Source organism: Rhincodon typus, chromosome 2 (assembly GCF_021869965.1).
Source record: "Rhincodon typus isolate 14 chromosome 2, sRhiTyp1.1, whole genome shotgun sequence".
NCBI classification, from domain to species: Eukaryota; Metazoa; Chordata; class Chondrichthyes; order Orectolobiformes; family Rhincodontidae; genus Rhincodon; species Rhincodon typus.
This window is the reverse complement of record NC_063333.1, coordinates 115,105,017-115,119,856: the sequence shown is the minus strand read 5'-3', so window position 1 is coordinate 115,119,856 and position 14,840 is coordinate 115,105,017. Positions and strand designations below refer to the sequence as shown.

The window sequence follows — 14,840 nt, the reverse complement described above, 5'->3', positions numbered from 1 at the left end:
GTGCAGATATTAATGATATGCCATAGGAAGGCAGAAATTGGTCTGTGCAATACACATGGGTGGTCACATTTTTTAGTTTTAAAATTTTGGTTGCATTTATACAGTGAGTCTGGAAAAGTACTGGGAGCTAGCCATTCTGCCTCAATCTCAATCCCACCATAAATCAAAATGATTTAGATGTTAATAATGAAAAATAAGTTTAAAATAAATATGTTCATACTGAACGTAGTTTATCTATAAAAACTGAGAGGAAGGGTCACCAGACCTGAAATGTTAATTCTGATTTCCCTTCACAAATGCTGCCAGATCTGCTGAGCTTTTCCAGCAACTTGTGTTCTTGTTATAGTTTATATATACTTCTCTCCTTATAAAAACAAATGGGCACTTTATCTCCTTGTTAGTAGTTATCTGCTTGGCTCAATTGTAGTATTCTTCCCTCAGAAGGTTGAGAGTTTAAATGTCTCTGCAGGACATGTATACAAAGTCTAAGCTCATTCTGCTAGGTATACCAGAGAAATGCAGCATTATGCAGTGCACTCCCCTTATGAAGAAGATCTGCCTGCTTTTGAACTTGTAACATCCAATACCAAAGCTCAAAGGCAAGCTGGGAATTCTCCTGATATCCTGACTAAAATTTTTCCCTTGGTCAACACATCACCAAAATCAGATTTGCTCCTTATGGGGCTTTGCTGTGTTCAAAATGACTGTTGTTTTTCTACATAGTGGTGATTACACTTGTAATATTCTGAAGGTATGATCAGGCACTGTGTAAATGGATGTTTGGTCACTTCTAAGGTGCATGTTGTACCGTCAGACAGGTTTTTGTATCAGTTGAGGGATGACTATGTTAATTCCTTCTTGTTCTGTTTCAGGTTTCAAAGGGGGTGAATGGTGATGCCCAAACTCTATCGTTAGGCGCAACTGCATCTAGTGCCAAAAAGAATAGGGAGGTCAGACCATCACCAGCCAAACCTGTGAAGTACACTGCAACGGTGACAAAAGGAAATGTTACATACACCAAAGCCAAGAAAGAACCGGTTAAGGAAACCAAACTGAACCATGTCAATTCCAGTGTAGCTGTTAACCATACAATCTCAGGGAAAACTGAAAGCAGCAATGCAAAATCAAGAAAACAGGTGCTATCCAATGGAACGTCCCATTCAAATGGTGCTGCCCTTAGCTGTGTTAAATTAAATGGAAAGATGAATGGGAAAACATCAGCGAAAGTTGAAGTCAGAGAATTTAAAGAAGGACTGCGGACCTCCAAGAGGAGGCATGAGGAGGTCAACCATATAGTGAAACCACAGTCACCTTCAAAAAGAGTGAAAGCTAACACATGTACAGCAGGAGCTAAAGACAATAAAGCAAATACAAAAGAAAAAACTTTACCTAATGGACGAATAAAGTATGAAACACCAGTGAAAAACAGTGAAAGACAGAGGCTTAGGAAGGCATCCTTAGGTAAGAACACCCCAAACAAACAAGCACAGAGCAAATTGGAAAGTGCCTCCAGTGAAAATAGTTCTACCTCAGCTACAGAGTCCTCGCACAAGCCACAAGACTCTTCAGTAAAACAGGAGAAAGGCACCAAGGTTGGCATGGCACTGGTTGGAGAAATTCCCATTCTCAGGCCTACCCAGAAGGAGTTTCATGACCCATTAGTTTATGTGGAATCTGTCCGACCTCAGACGGAGAAGTATGGCATGTGCCGGGTGATCCCTCCCACTGACTGGAGACCCGAGTGCAAATTGAATGATGAAATGCGGTTTGTGACTCAGATTCAGCACGTGCATAAACTGGGTAGACGCTGGGGACCCAATGTACAACGACTAGCTTGTATCAAGAAACATCTTAGATCTCAGGGCATTACTATAGATGAGCCCCCACTCATAGGTAAGCCATCTATTACTATGCATTATCCACATCACAACACTTTATATGTTAAAATCATTTCTTGTAAATGAGCAAGATTATCAGCTTCAATTTTGTTTGTAATTATTGCAGAATTGTAGGTGTTTGTCATTTTAACTGCAAAACTAAAGTAACTTCTGTTCTCTACATGTGCTGATAAAGAAATCCAGAAGTTTGTTTTGGTGATTCCTAATGTGCCACAGGATGTATCAATGACATCCCCATAGACCGCAATCTTTAATAACTAATGAACTGTTGTGACCATTGTTTAAGCCCCCCTGAAAATGTCACATATTTTAATGTTAATGTTTTTTTAACAATGTAGAAAAACCTATAGTTGTCTCTAACCAATCTCTGTAGATCTGGTGACCAGTTTTATATTTGGGCAATGTCAACTTTCTTATGATAATTCCATTTTTAATTTTACTTTTTAACGATATTGCAGGTTCTATGGTTTATGATGCAATTTTTATTATATTTTGTTTAAAATTTATGCAGTACAAAGAATAATCAGTGCATTTACTTCATTTGCTTTTTGAGAGATTTTTTTTGATGTGATTGGCTGCATTTCCTGCTTGATGATATCACTGTTGGATGCCTGGAATTGCCTTTGACTCGGCACTAGATTCAATTTAATGTCATGAACTGGGAAATCTCCAGCTAGAGATTGCTAGATCCTTGTGGGCAACTTTTTTCGAGGTTAGCATCAACAACTGTAGCTTCACTGCTGACTGCAAAATTATAAAGCAGTTTGAGTATATTGAGATTCATTTTGTGTTGTTCCTTGGTCCAGTTATATTTTGTCAAAGCTACATTTCTAAACTGATGTGAAGTGGTGTAGAAAAATACAACAGAATAACTTCAGATATTGGGGCAGATTTGCAGAATACGTAGATATGCCACTCAAAAGAATTCCAACTTCGCGCTCTCGTTTGGCGTTTGAAAGGAGCACTGAATGTTTGGCTTTCATCCCTCCAGATCAAGCACAAAATTTTCATGTATTTAAGAAAGTTCTGTTTAATGATTCAGTGGCAATGTGACTGTTAGACACTTATTTCTGGCCACCCGTATGTAACGTTTTGGATTATGTTGCCTGATTTTGATTTTAACAACATTTCTGCAAGGTTCAATCCATTCTTTCCATTTTCATTTTCTTAACAGCCCAGCAGCAAGAGAATTAAACTGTCTCTCTTGCGCTGTCACGCACTCTCTGTCTCACTATCTCTGGCGCTGTTGTGCGCTCTCTTGCTCACGTGCACGGCTGCTCTCTGCCTTGTTGCTCCTATGCGCTCTGCCTCGCTTTCTCTCTATTGTGCACCCTTCCTTCCACTCTGGCCCTGTCCATTGTGTCTCTGTATCCATTGAAGTTTAGACGAATGAGAAATGTTATTTTTCAAAACTACAAATACCCTGAGGCACTTGACAGGGTAGTTACAGAATGGATATTTCCCCTTGTAGGAAAGATTAGGACTGGGGGCACAGCTATAAATAAGAGGACTTTTATCTAATATGGAGAAGAGAATTCTTTTTCTATAAGAGGGTTGTTAATATGTGGAATTTTCTTCCTCAAAGTGCATTGAGGGATGAATGATTTGAATATTTTTGTCTGATTGAGTCAAAATTTATTAGGGATAGACTAAAACTAGAGTTGAGTCCACAATGGGATTAACAATGTTCTAAATGAATGGTGCTGCATGGCCTACATCTTCTGCTAATTTGTATTTTTGGTGCCTTTCAACAAAAATGTAACACTGTACCAAAGGATTAAATTGTAGCCAAATACCATATCTCAGAGTGTTTGAAAGATTATTTTTACAGCTTCTGCTATTGACTCTCTAACTTTGAGAATTTGTAAAACAAATGCTGTTGGGGCCTGTTGGCTGTTCTAGCAGTAGCTATTTCCTTATTTATAGTTATCCAATCTGATCTTTTGTATTGCTTCATTCCAGCTAGCATGTTGTGTGATGAAAACACTGTCAGACAGCTAATATTATCTATAATATCTTTCCACACATCTTCATAAAATTTCTCTTTTCTCCCCTAAGTGGTACTGCCTCTCCTTGAACAGTTATTTTATCGTTCTGTTACAGTTTTGTTCATACTTTTATATTGCTTAATGGTTCTGATTGGGTTAAAGTTCATATTGCATTGGCTCAGCCCATCCTATTGTCACTGTAGGTGGAGAAGAGTTCTACTCTTGCTTTTAAAGGGAACAGATATATCTATACCAGCTCTCTAATGTCCCCATAATTATCAATGATCAAATGTAATTGTACATTAAATGTACAAGGCTGTGTACAAAGTGTAATTGTACATGAAATGTAAATGGTAGAATACTCTCGACAACTAATCACTAGCTAGACACAAAACAAGAAAAGAGGATAGATGGCAGACCTTACCCAGAACCACTTAGTTGGAGAGGTTGCAAAGGCATCAGGAGTGCTTATCAGCAAATAACACACCTGTCCTCATCTTAATTTTTACTTTAATTCACTCTGCTTTTTCAATATTCGACTTGATTTACGAACAATTTATAACTTGGTTTACAGGAACCAGACTGATTCCTGAGATTGGCAGGATTTATGGTATGAAGACAGACTGGATTGCTTGGGACAATATTTATTGGAATGTAGAAGGGTGAGAGTGTTGTCTCATAGGAACCTCTGAAATTCTAATGGAATAGATAGGTAAAGACGGGAAGATGTTCCGGGGAACATGGCCCCTTATGACTGACTGGGAGTCCAAAACTAAAAATCATTATTTAAGGTAACAGGATAAATCACCATTTAGGGCTGAGATGAGGAGACCCAGACAGTGGTGAGCCTATGGAATTCTCTGACACAGAAAGTGATTGAGGCCAAAACACTATATCTTTCCCCAAGGAGTTGGATATACTTCTTAGGGCTACAGGGATCAAGGGGTATGGGGAGAAAGCAGGAAAAGGGTATCGAGTTGGATGATCAGCCATGATCATATTAAATGGTGGAACAGTGTCAGAGGCTGAATGGCCTACCCCTCCTATTTTCTATGTTTCTATCATTTGAGCCCTCGCTTTACCATTTGACTCTTCAATAGTATTTTTAATTTCCCTACTTTCCAAAGAATTGTAGTTTATATTCCATCACCTTTGGGAAAACTATCTGTTCTGTGCTCTAATCATCTATTTGAATATTAGACCTAATGTCGCCTTGTCCAATGTACCAGTCATTTTTCTTTTACAGTTTGTAGGTTTCTTTTCTTGCTGAAACTAGTTTATTTTTCAGTCAATTGCCAAATATTTGCATGTTTTCTCCTTTATATTTTGTCCTCGAACTAAAATTTGATTCTGTTGGTTTTTATGTTTCCCTGCCCTTATGTCAGGTGTTTGTCCCACTTCATTTTCAGACTAAATTCAACATTGCTTCTTCACAAAATACTGTATAATTGCACATTTTAATATTTTTCTCAGTCCCATTGCTGCCTTCACAATCCAAGATTCTAAAGGTCTTCAGGTCTAAATACCTATACTGTTTTGAAATGGACTGTGACAAAATATGGAATTTATATCCACCGTTCTCCAGGCGAAGTAAGTTTTCACTGTTCAGGATCTCTGGCACAAATGAAGATTCTGATTGTGGGGATTCATAGATATAGACATATGCTGACATGTCACTTCTGTGTGATTGCATCAAAACATGTTGTATGAGCTAATGTGTTAATGTTGGAGACTGCAATAAGCTCTACCCAGTGCGATGATGATATGAGAGTATGAATGGGGAAAAGAGGAGTCTATCTCAAAATTGCTATGGGGACAGGCATATTATCTCTGGGGGGGAAACAAAAAACAGAAATTGCTGGAAAAGCTCAGCAGGTCTAGAAGCATCTATGAAGAAAAATCAGAGTTAACATTTCAGATCCGATGACCCTTCCCAGATTGGTTATCCCTGGTTCCTGTCTGTCTAACTAGGTAATGAAAGTTACATTTATTGTTATCATAGAATAAACTGCATATTGTTTTAAGACATGCTGCTTCTTGTTAAGACTCATTAATGGTTCATCCCCTACCACTGGTAATGAAAGAGGTTTTTAGAACCGGTATCGAAAAGAGGGCTGGTGGCAGTGCTGCATCCCAACCATTAGATGTTAGTGATTGGTTTTTCAGTACATACAGCATACATCTTTTAATTTCAGTTTTGAAAATTTCTTTTAGCGTAATCAAAGCCTGGAAGCTACCATGATGTTAATCATCTGAGCTTCATGTTTTTTTTAATTTGCTAGTGGGATGGGCATCTATGGCTAGGCCAGCATTTATTGACCATCCCTAATTGCCAGAGGGCAGTTGAGAGTTAACCACATAGCTGTGGGTCCGGAATCACACGTAGGCCAGACCAGGCAAGGATGACAGATTTCCTTCCCTAAGGGACATTAGTGAACCAAATGGTTTTTCCTGACAATCAGCAATGGTTTCATGGTCTTCATTAGATCCTTATTTCCAGATCCTTAATTGAATTCAGACTCCACACCTGCCATGCCAGGATTTGAACCCAGTCCCCAGGACATTAGCTATATTTCTGGATTAATAGTCCAACGATAATACCACTAGGCCATTGCTCCTCTATAAAGAATGTGCATGTAAAACTGGATATTGGTCCTGGTCCCACTGCTCAGCGGTAAATGATTTAAAACTTCTGGCTTCATGTACATGTTTGGGTATTGGATTTGCACAGAGTTTCCGCATGTACGTTGAGACTCCCAGCTTTACCTCATCACTTTTTTTCGAATCATCCATCCTCTTAAAATTAGCTCACTATTATCTCAATTTATCAAATTGAATTTAAAAAAATACTGAGAACAGTATTAAATGTAAATTAAGGATAACCGCCAATTTAATGAAACAAAACAATTGGAGTTTATTTTTGAAGAATGCACCCAAATAAGTAGAATATAGCTTTGTTGACCTATATGAGTGAGAGTGCAGTTTGATTGAAGGTCCTCCTGGCAAACAGCTAATAATCGGTTCACCAAATCCTGTGAAAAGTGCATTTGAATAAAAGGGCATGGTGTGGTTAACTGGCAGTTCCCAATTAATTTCTTTGATTCCAATGCCCATAATACATGGTGTTACAGGTGAAATTTCTTTCTTTCCTCCCCTTCCCCATCGGAAATTAGTCAGAAAATATCCAAGGAGCTGCTGCTCCAATTAAGAAATGTTTCCCTTGCTTGTTTATGAGGAAGCAACAAATGTGGAAGGGAAGCAGACTGAGCTGGGAGTGATGTGGGAAAGGTCAATACAGCACAGGGTAAGGTTACTGGGAAAGGAAGTGAAGCTAGAGGCTATGGTGCATGAAGCAAGACCCAAGGGAGCAGAGGAAGCTGCAATGCCAGGTTGAAGCTAGTGAAGCTGGAGTGGGGAGTGAGATGTCTGGGCTGAAGTGGAGCGTGAGACACATGGTTATCACATCTTAAAACCTTTTGCATACAGTGAATTGCTCGTGGTGAAGCGCTATATTGGAGATTGACATGGAACTGTTTAGCTGTGACCTCACCAGTCCATGGAAGGAAGATTTAGTGTGAAAGTTTATATACAGAAGTGTGGCAGTTCCTTTTTTTTTTGCATATGCTAACTTATGCCTGTGTCTTGTGCCAAGCTAAATACTGTGGTGTGTAAAGAATTAATGCTTTCCTGTGTGTTGTGGCTTTAAGTTTAATGGAGCAATGATGATTATTGAGGGTTGTTGAATCCAGTTGGCTTGTACGTAGATCACATACAGGAAAGTTGCCAGGTCTATGAAATAGACTACAAAACTTCAAGGGTAGAATCAACTCTTTCTGGTACTCTAGTTACTCTGTTTTAGCACTTTTGATCTCCAAAAAAAAAATCTGGATTTGTTCTATTGTTGACAGACAGGATTCCGATCGAGAAGTTTCTGGAGGAGCAGGGAGTCTTGAGCAGCAATCTCCTGATTACATCTTATTGCCCATACTTAATTTTGATATGTTAATTTAATTCTCAATATTTGGCTCTGTGCTAATTTTCTACAGCTTAGACAAACGACTAGACCTTGGTATCTGTTGGTTATCATCTGGGTATTGTAAGATGTTTCTCTGCATTACCCTGATCAGTGTCTATTATATGCATTCAGATTAAATATAACGTATAAACCAGGTTTTACTGCCATTAAAGCATAAATTGGACTGTACTTTTGGTGTCAGCATATAAACAATTAAACTGAAAATCAACAGGTTGCTGTCTAAGGTTTCCTGCACTTGAAGATGAGCTAAATTTATGCCTCGCATAAACTTGACCTTGAAATACAAGGAATGATGTCAATATGCTGTACTCTTACGATAAATATATATTGAACTCACCAGAAAGAGGTCTTTCAATGGTGTGATAAATTATTTGGCAGTAATTAAGACTTGTCTGGCTCATTCTTAAGAGTAAACTTGTCTCCATGTGAAGTGCCATTCTCTCAGATCTTAATTATTGTTGGGCAGATTTGAAAATGTATTTGTTTAATCTTTTCTTGATATCTTTTTATCCCTCCACTAATCGCATTTATTTTTGGCTTTTATTGTGTTCCTTATTTGATTTGACATTGAATTCATGTTTCAATGTTCAGATTCTGCGCAAAATAATGATTCTTTAATCTGGTTAAAATACTACAGCATTGCTTCCTTTGTTTCGCATAGGTCCAAGATCCTTGTGGAGGTTGCTGCCTAATGTTCACACTCTTGTACTTAAGTATACAACACAAAGGGAGCCTTTCCAGCTCTCTGGAATGGCAATCTAGTTTTCTCAGCTTTCACAATTTACAAGTTATGTTCCAGTGATGACTGATTAATGGTTGGTAGGGTGTTTGCCTCTGAGTAAAGTAAGATGCCACCGTGTTATGGAAGCTGCAAAAATTTCATGATTTCACGTTCAACAACTTGTCCATCTTAGTTTTCTCTAAAATCTTTTACAAACATTAAAAGGGAAAGACATATTTTAGAAGAGCTTTTCTGTCCAATTTTTTCCAGCCAATGTATGCATCTAAATTACAGCTGTAGAACCACTACACAATATTCCTGTTTAATTGTGTGTGAAAGACAGTCTGAAATTACAGCATGAGGTCTCAATCTGCTTTAAAGTCGATACAGACTGTAACACTTGATTTGCACTTGTGCTTAATGTCCGAATGAAATAAAAATCACTTCATACTGCTAATAAATTTGCAATGCATATGCATCCAGTGGTACAGATTCCCTTGACCACCAGCTGTTGATCTATCCTTAGACCAGTGTGAGGCCATGAATATTCTTTAGTTTGTGAGTTTTTTACTTTGAGTACTGTGTACAGTTCTGGTCGCCCTGCTATTGGAAGGATATTGTTAAATTGGAGAGGGTTCAGGAAAGATTTATCAAGATGTTACCAGGACTGGAGGATTTGAGTAATAAGCATAGACTCAAACTTTTTTCACCAGAGCTTGGAGGTTGAGGAGTGACCACGGAGAGGTTTATAAAATCATAAAAGGCATAGATAAGGTGAATAGCAAACATCTCTTCCTTAGGGTGGGGGAGTTCAAAACTAGGGAGGATTTTTTAAGGTGCGAGGAGAAAGATTTAAAAGGGACCTGATGCGCAACTTTTTCACACATAAGGTGGTTAGTGTATGGAATGAACTGCCAGAGGAAGTGGTAGATGCAGGTACAGTTACAACATTTGAAAGACATTTGGATAGGTACATGAATAGGAAAGGTTCAGAGGGACATAGGCCAAATGCAGGCAAGTGGGACTAGTTTGGTTTGGAAAAGTTAGTCAACGTAAACTAGTTGGACCGAAGGGTCTGTTTTCTTGCTGTATAGATTAGTACAGCACAGAAAAGGTCCTTTGACCAATTGAGTTTGCACTGACATAACTACCACTAAAAGCGCACTAATCCCAATTTCCTGCACTTGTCCAGTATCCTTGAATGTTATGGTATTTGAAGTGTTCATCCAAATATTTTTTTTAAAGGTTATAATGTTTCTGGCCTCTACTACCTTCCCAGGCAGTGCATTCCAGATTCTCACCACCTGCTGAGTAAAAATATTATTCCCAAATCCCCTCTAAATCTCCTGCCCCTCACCCTAAAACTGCCCTCTTGCGATTGACCCCTCAACCAAGGGGAACAGCTGCTCTTTATTCATCCTGTCCATACCCCTTAATCATGTTCTGTTCCACGCCCCCAGTCTTTGCTGTAGAGAAAACAATCCAAACCTATCTAGTGATAGTAGGAACTGCAGATGCTGGAGAATCCGAGACAACAAGGTGCAGGGCTGGATGAACACAGCAGGCCAAGCAGCATCATAGGAGCAGAGAGGCTGACGTTTCGGGCCTAGACCCTTCATCAGAAAAGGGGGAGGGGAAGGGGGTTCTGAAATAAATAGGGAGAGAGTGGAAGGCGGAAAGAAGATGGATAGAGGAGAGGATAGGTGGAGAGGAAACAAACAGGTCGAAGAGGCGGGGATGGGGCCAGTAAAGGTGAGTGTAGGAAGGGGATAGGTCAGTCCAGGGAGGACGGACAGGTCAAGGGGGCGGGATGAGGTTGGTCGGTAGGAGATGGAGGTGCGGCTTGAGGTGGGAGGAGGGGATAGGTGGGAGGAAGAACAGGTCAGGGAGTAGGGAGGCAGGGACGAGCTGGACTGGTTTTGGGATGCGGTAGGGGGAGGGGAGATTTTGAAACTTGTGAAATCCACATTGATACCATTGGGCTGCAGGGTTCCCAAACGGAATATGAGTTGCTGTTCCTGCAACCTTCGGGTGGCATCGTTGTGGCACTGCAGGAGGCCCAGGATGGACATGTCGTCTGAGGAATGGGAGGGGGAGTTGAAATGGTTTGCGACTGGGAGGTGCAGTTGTTTATTGCGAACCGAGCGTAGGTGTTCTGCAAAGCGGTCTCCGAGCGTGACCCCACCCCTGAGCACCAAACCATCATCTCCCAAACCATCCACAACCTCATCACCTCAGGTGACCTCCCACCCACAGCCTCCAACCTCATCGTTCCCCAACCTCGCACTGCCCGCTCCTATCTCCTTCCCAAAATCCACAAACCTGAATGCCCTGGTCGACCCATTGTCTCCACCTGCTCTTGCCCCGCCGAACTGATCTCCAACTATCTAGACTCCATTTTCTCCCCCTTGGTCCAGGAACTCCCTACCTATGTCCGTGACACGACCCACGCCCTCCACCTCCTCCAGAACTTCCAATTCCCCGGTCCCCAACACCTCATCTTTACCATGGACGTCCAGTCCCTCTACACCTGCATTCCCCATGCAGATGGCCTTAAGGCCCTCCGCTTCTTCCTGTCCCGCAGGCCCGACCAGTCCCCCTCCACTGATACCCTCATCCGCTTAGCCGAACTCGTCCTCACACTCAACAACTTCTCTTTCAATTCCTCCCACTTCCTACAGACAAAGGGGGTAGCCATGGGTACCCGCATGGGCCCAAGCTACGCCTGCCTCTTTGTAGGTTACGTGGAACAATCCCTCTTCCGTACCTACACCGGCCCTAAACCCCACCTCTTCCTCTGTTACATTGATGACTGTATCGGCGCCGCCTCGTGCTCCCACGAGGGGCTCGAACAGTTCATCCACTTCACTAACACCTTCCACCCCAATCTTAAGTTCACCTGGACCATCTGTAACACCTCTCTCCCCTTCCTGGACCTCTCTGTCTCCATATCGGGCAACCACCTAGAAACCGATATTCATTTCAAGCCCACCGACTCCCACAGCTACCTAGAATACTCCTCCTCCCACCCACCTTCCTGCAAAAATGCTATCCCCTATTCCCAATTCCTTCGCCTCCGCCGCATCTGCTCCCAGGATGAGGCATTCCACTCCCGTACATCTCAGTTGTCCTCGTTTTTCAAGGACCGTAACTTCCCCCCCTCAGTGGTCGAGAACGCCCTCAACCATGTCTCCCACATCTCCTGCACCTCATCCCTCACACCCCGTCCCCGCAATAAGAACCAAAAAAGAATCCCCCTCGTCCTCACGTACCACCCCACCAACCTCCGGATCCAACGCATCATCCTCCGACACTTCCGCCATCTGCAATCCGACCCCACCACCAAAGACATCTTTCCCTGACCACCCTTATCTGCTTTCCGGAGGGACCACTCTCTCCGTGACTCCCTTGTCCGCTCCACACTCCCCTCCAGCTCCACCACACCCGGCAATTTTCCCTGCAACCGCAGGAAGTGCTACACCTGCCCCCATACCTCCTCCCTCACCCACATCCCAGGCCCCAAGAAGACTTTCCACATCAAGCAGATGTTCACCTGCACATCTGCCAATGTGGTATACTGCATCCGCTGTACCCGGTGTGGCTTCCTCTACATCGGGGAAACCAAGCGGAGGCTCGGGGACTGCTTTGCAGAACACCTACGCTCGGTTCGCAATAAACAACTGCACCTCCCAGTCGCGAACCATTTCAACTCCCCCTCCCATTCCTCAGACGACATGTCCATCCTGGGCCTCCTGCAGTGCCACAACGATGCCACCCGAAGGTTGCAGGAACAGCAACTCGTATTCCGTTTGGGAACCCTGCAGCCCAATGGTATCAATGTGGATTTCACAAGTTTCAAAATCTCCCCTCCCCCTACCGCATCCCAAAACCAATCCAGCTCGTCCCTGCCTCCCTAACCTGTTCTTCCTCCCACCTATCCCCTCCTCCCACCTCAAGCCGCACCTCCATCTCCTACCGACCAACCTCATCCCGCCCCCTTGACCTGTCCGTCCTCCCTGGACTGACCTATCCCCTTCCTAACTCCCCACCTACACTCACTTTTACTGGCCCCATCCCTGCCTCTTCGACCTGTTTGTTTCCTCTCCACCTATCCTCTCCTCTATCCATCTTCTATCCCCCTCCCACTCTCTCCCTATTTATTTCAGAACCCCCTTCCCCTCCCCCTTTTCTGATGAAGGGTCTAGGCCCGAAACGTCAGCCTCTCTGCTCCTATGATGCTGCTTGGCCTGCTGTGTTCATCCAGCCCTGCACCTTGTTTCTCAAACCTATCTAGTCTCTCCTTTTATAGCTCAGTTTCTCCATCCCAGGCAATGTCCTGGTGAACTTGCTCCACACCCCCTCGACTGCTATCACATCCTTCCTGTGATGAGGTGACCAGAACTGCACACAGTACGTCAGCTGTGGCTTGATCAATGCTCTGTACAACTTGAATATTACCTCCTTGCTCTTATATTCTCTGCCATAACTGATGAAAGCAAGTGTCCCATATGCCTTCTTAAGTATCCTTTTCACATGCTGTGCTAACTTCAGGGATCTATGAATAATTACCCAAGATCCCTCTGTTCCTCTAAGCTACCTAGTATCCAGCCATTCATTAAATACTTTCTCATCTTGTTTCTTCTTCCAAAGTGCACCAGGGTTAAACACTACCTGGCACTGTTGTGCCAGTTCTCAATATAATCAGAGAATCTGACATGATGGCACACTGCTGTATATTTCCTGGCTGACTTTAAACTGAGGAATATATTTTTAAATGGAAAAGTGGGTAGGAGAGGAAGGAACAATTTCCAGAATTTTCTCTTCTCCTAAGGTGTAGTTTGTACCATAACTTATGTGCAAATGTACACTGGTATTTCCTACAAAAATACAATTCTTGATTAAATGACCTTCTTCTTGTGTTTTCATTATAAATGGTAGTTCTGGGAGTATAATGCACCCTAAAAGAAATCTAATAAGTTGTTTATTTTACAATCAACCTTTAATTGTGATTAGACATAATTGTTGCTGGTAAAACAGACCATAATTAAAGGCAAAATTACCAGAGTAGCATTGATTTGATGATGATAATATACAATATTTAACTGATCAAGTTAAATAACTTTCACAGACCTTTTTGCAAATGTGACTTCAAATATAGTTGCACTGTTGAGCATTCACATGTTGATATGGTTCTCTGTCGTAGGAGGATGTGAGCTGGACTTGGCCCGATTTTATCAGCTGATCAATGACATGGGCGGCATGCAGCAAGTGACTGACCTCAAGAAGTGGAATAAATTAGCAGACATGCTGCGAATTCCTAAAACTGCACAGGACAGGCTGGCCAAGTTGCAAGAGGCCTACTGCCAGTTCCTACTTTCCTATGACTCCCTTTCCCAGGAAGAGCACAAGAAGCTGGAGAAAGAGGTATTAATGGAAAAAGAGAACCTGGAGAAGAGGAAAGGGCCCTTGGAAGCACATTCAGACAGCACATACAAGTCTCAGTCACTGCCCAGGTTTGAGCCAAAAAATGGGCTGGTAAATGGTGTGGTGCATAAAAATGGCTTCCGGAATAAGCTTAAAGAAATAGACACTGAATTGAAAACAGGCAGGCGGCGATTGTTTGCTCAGGAAAAGAAGGAGAGTGAAGATGACGAAGTTCTCAGTGATTTGTACAAGTGTATATATAAGGTGTGTGAATTCACAAATCTGCATCCAAAATCATTTGCATTATAATGTAAGAAGTCACTGCACATGATTGACATTTATAAACTGAAGGTATGCAGAAATCTAATCCTGTCCCTCCCTTTGTTATCAGGAGCTGAATGAATGTTTCAAGAGAATAATTATCCACTTTATCAAGTTAGATTCTTTAGCATCCTCTGACAATCATGTCCTTGTAAATAATAGTAACAAGTATTGCCCTAACTTTAACAAAATTGCCTTTAATTTCATGTTATTGCAAAAATTGACGCATTTCTAGAAAAACATTGGTGATGTGAATGGATATAATACACTTAATTGATGTCTTCCTTGGGAGCTCATTCAAGATGACTTGTTTAATGCTGATATTTAATACAGATGTCTATGTAAGAACATAAGACATAGCAGATATAGGCCATTCAATCCATTAAGTCTGCTCTGCCATTCCATGTGATCAGACTATGTCTGATAATCTTCAACTCCACTTCCCTGCCTTT

The 14,840-nt window shown here is 41.9% G+C and overlaps 1 protein-coding gene across 1 annotated transcript in view; it reads left to right on the top strand.

Annotated features, from left to right (window-relative positions):
* Window positions 1–14,840, top strand: part of jarid2b (jumonji, AT rich interactive domain 2b) — a 121,466-nt gene that overhangs the window by 45,596 nt on the left and 61,030 nt on the right. The window contains exons 4-5 of the mRNA XM_048607635.1: window positions 873–1,893; window positions 13,847–14,331. Of these exons, the coding sequence (XP_048463592.1) occupies window positions 873–1,893; window positions 13,847–14,331 (1,506 nt within the window). The remainder of the gene's footprint in view (window positions 1–872; window positions 1,894–13,846; window positions 14,332–14,840) is intronic.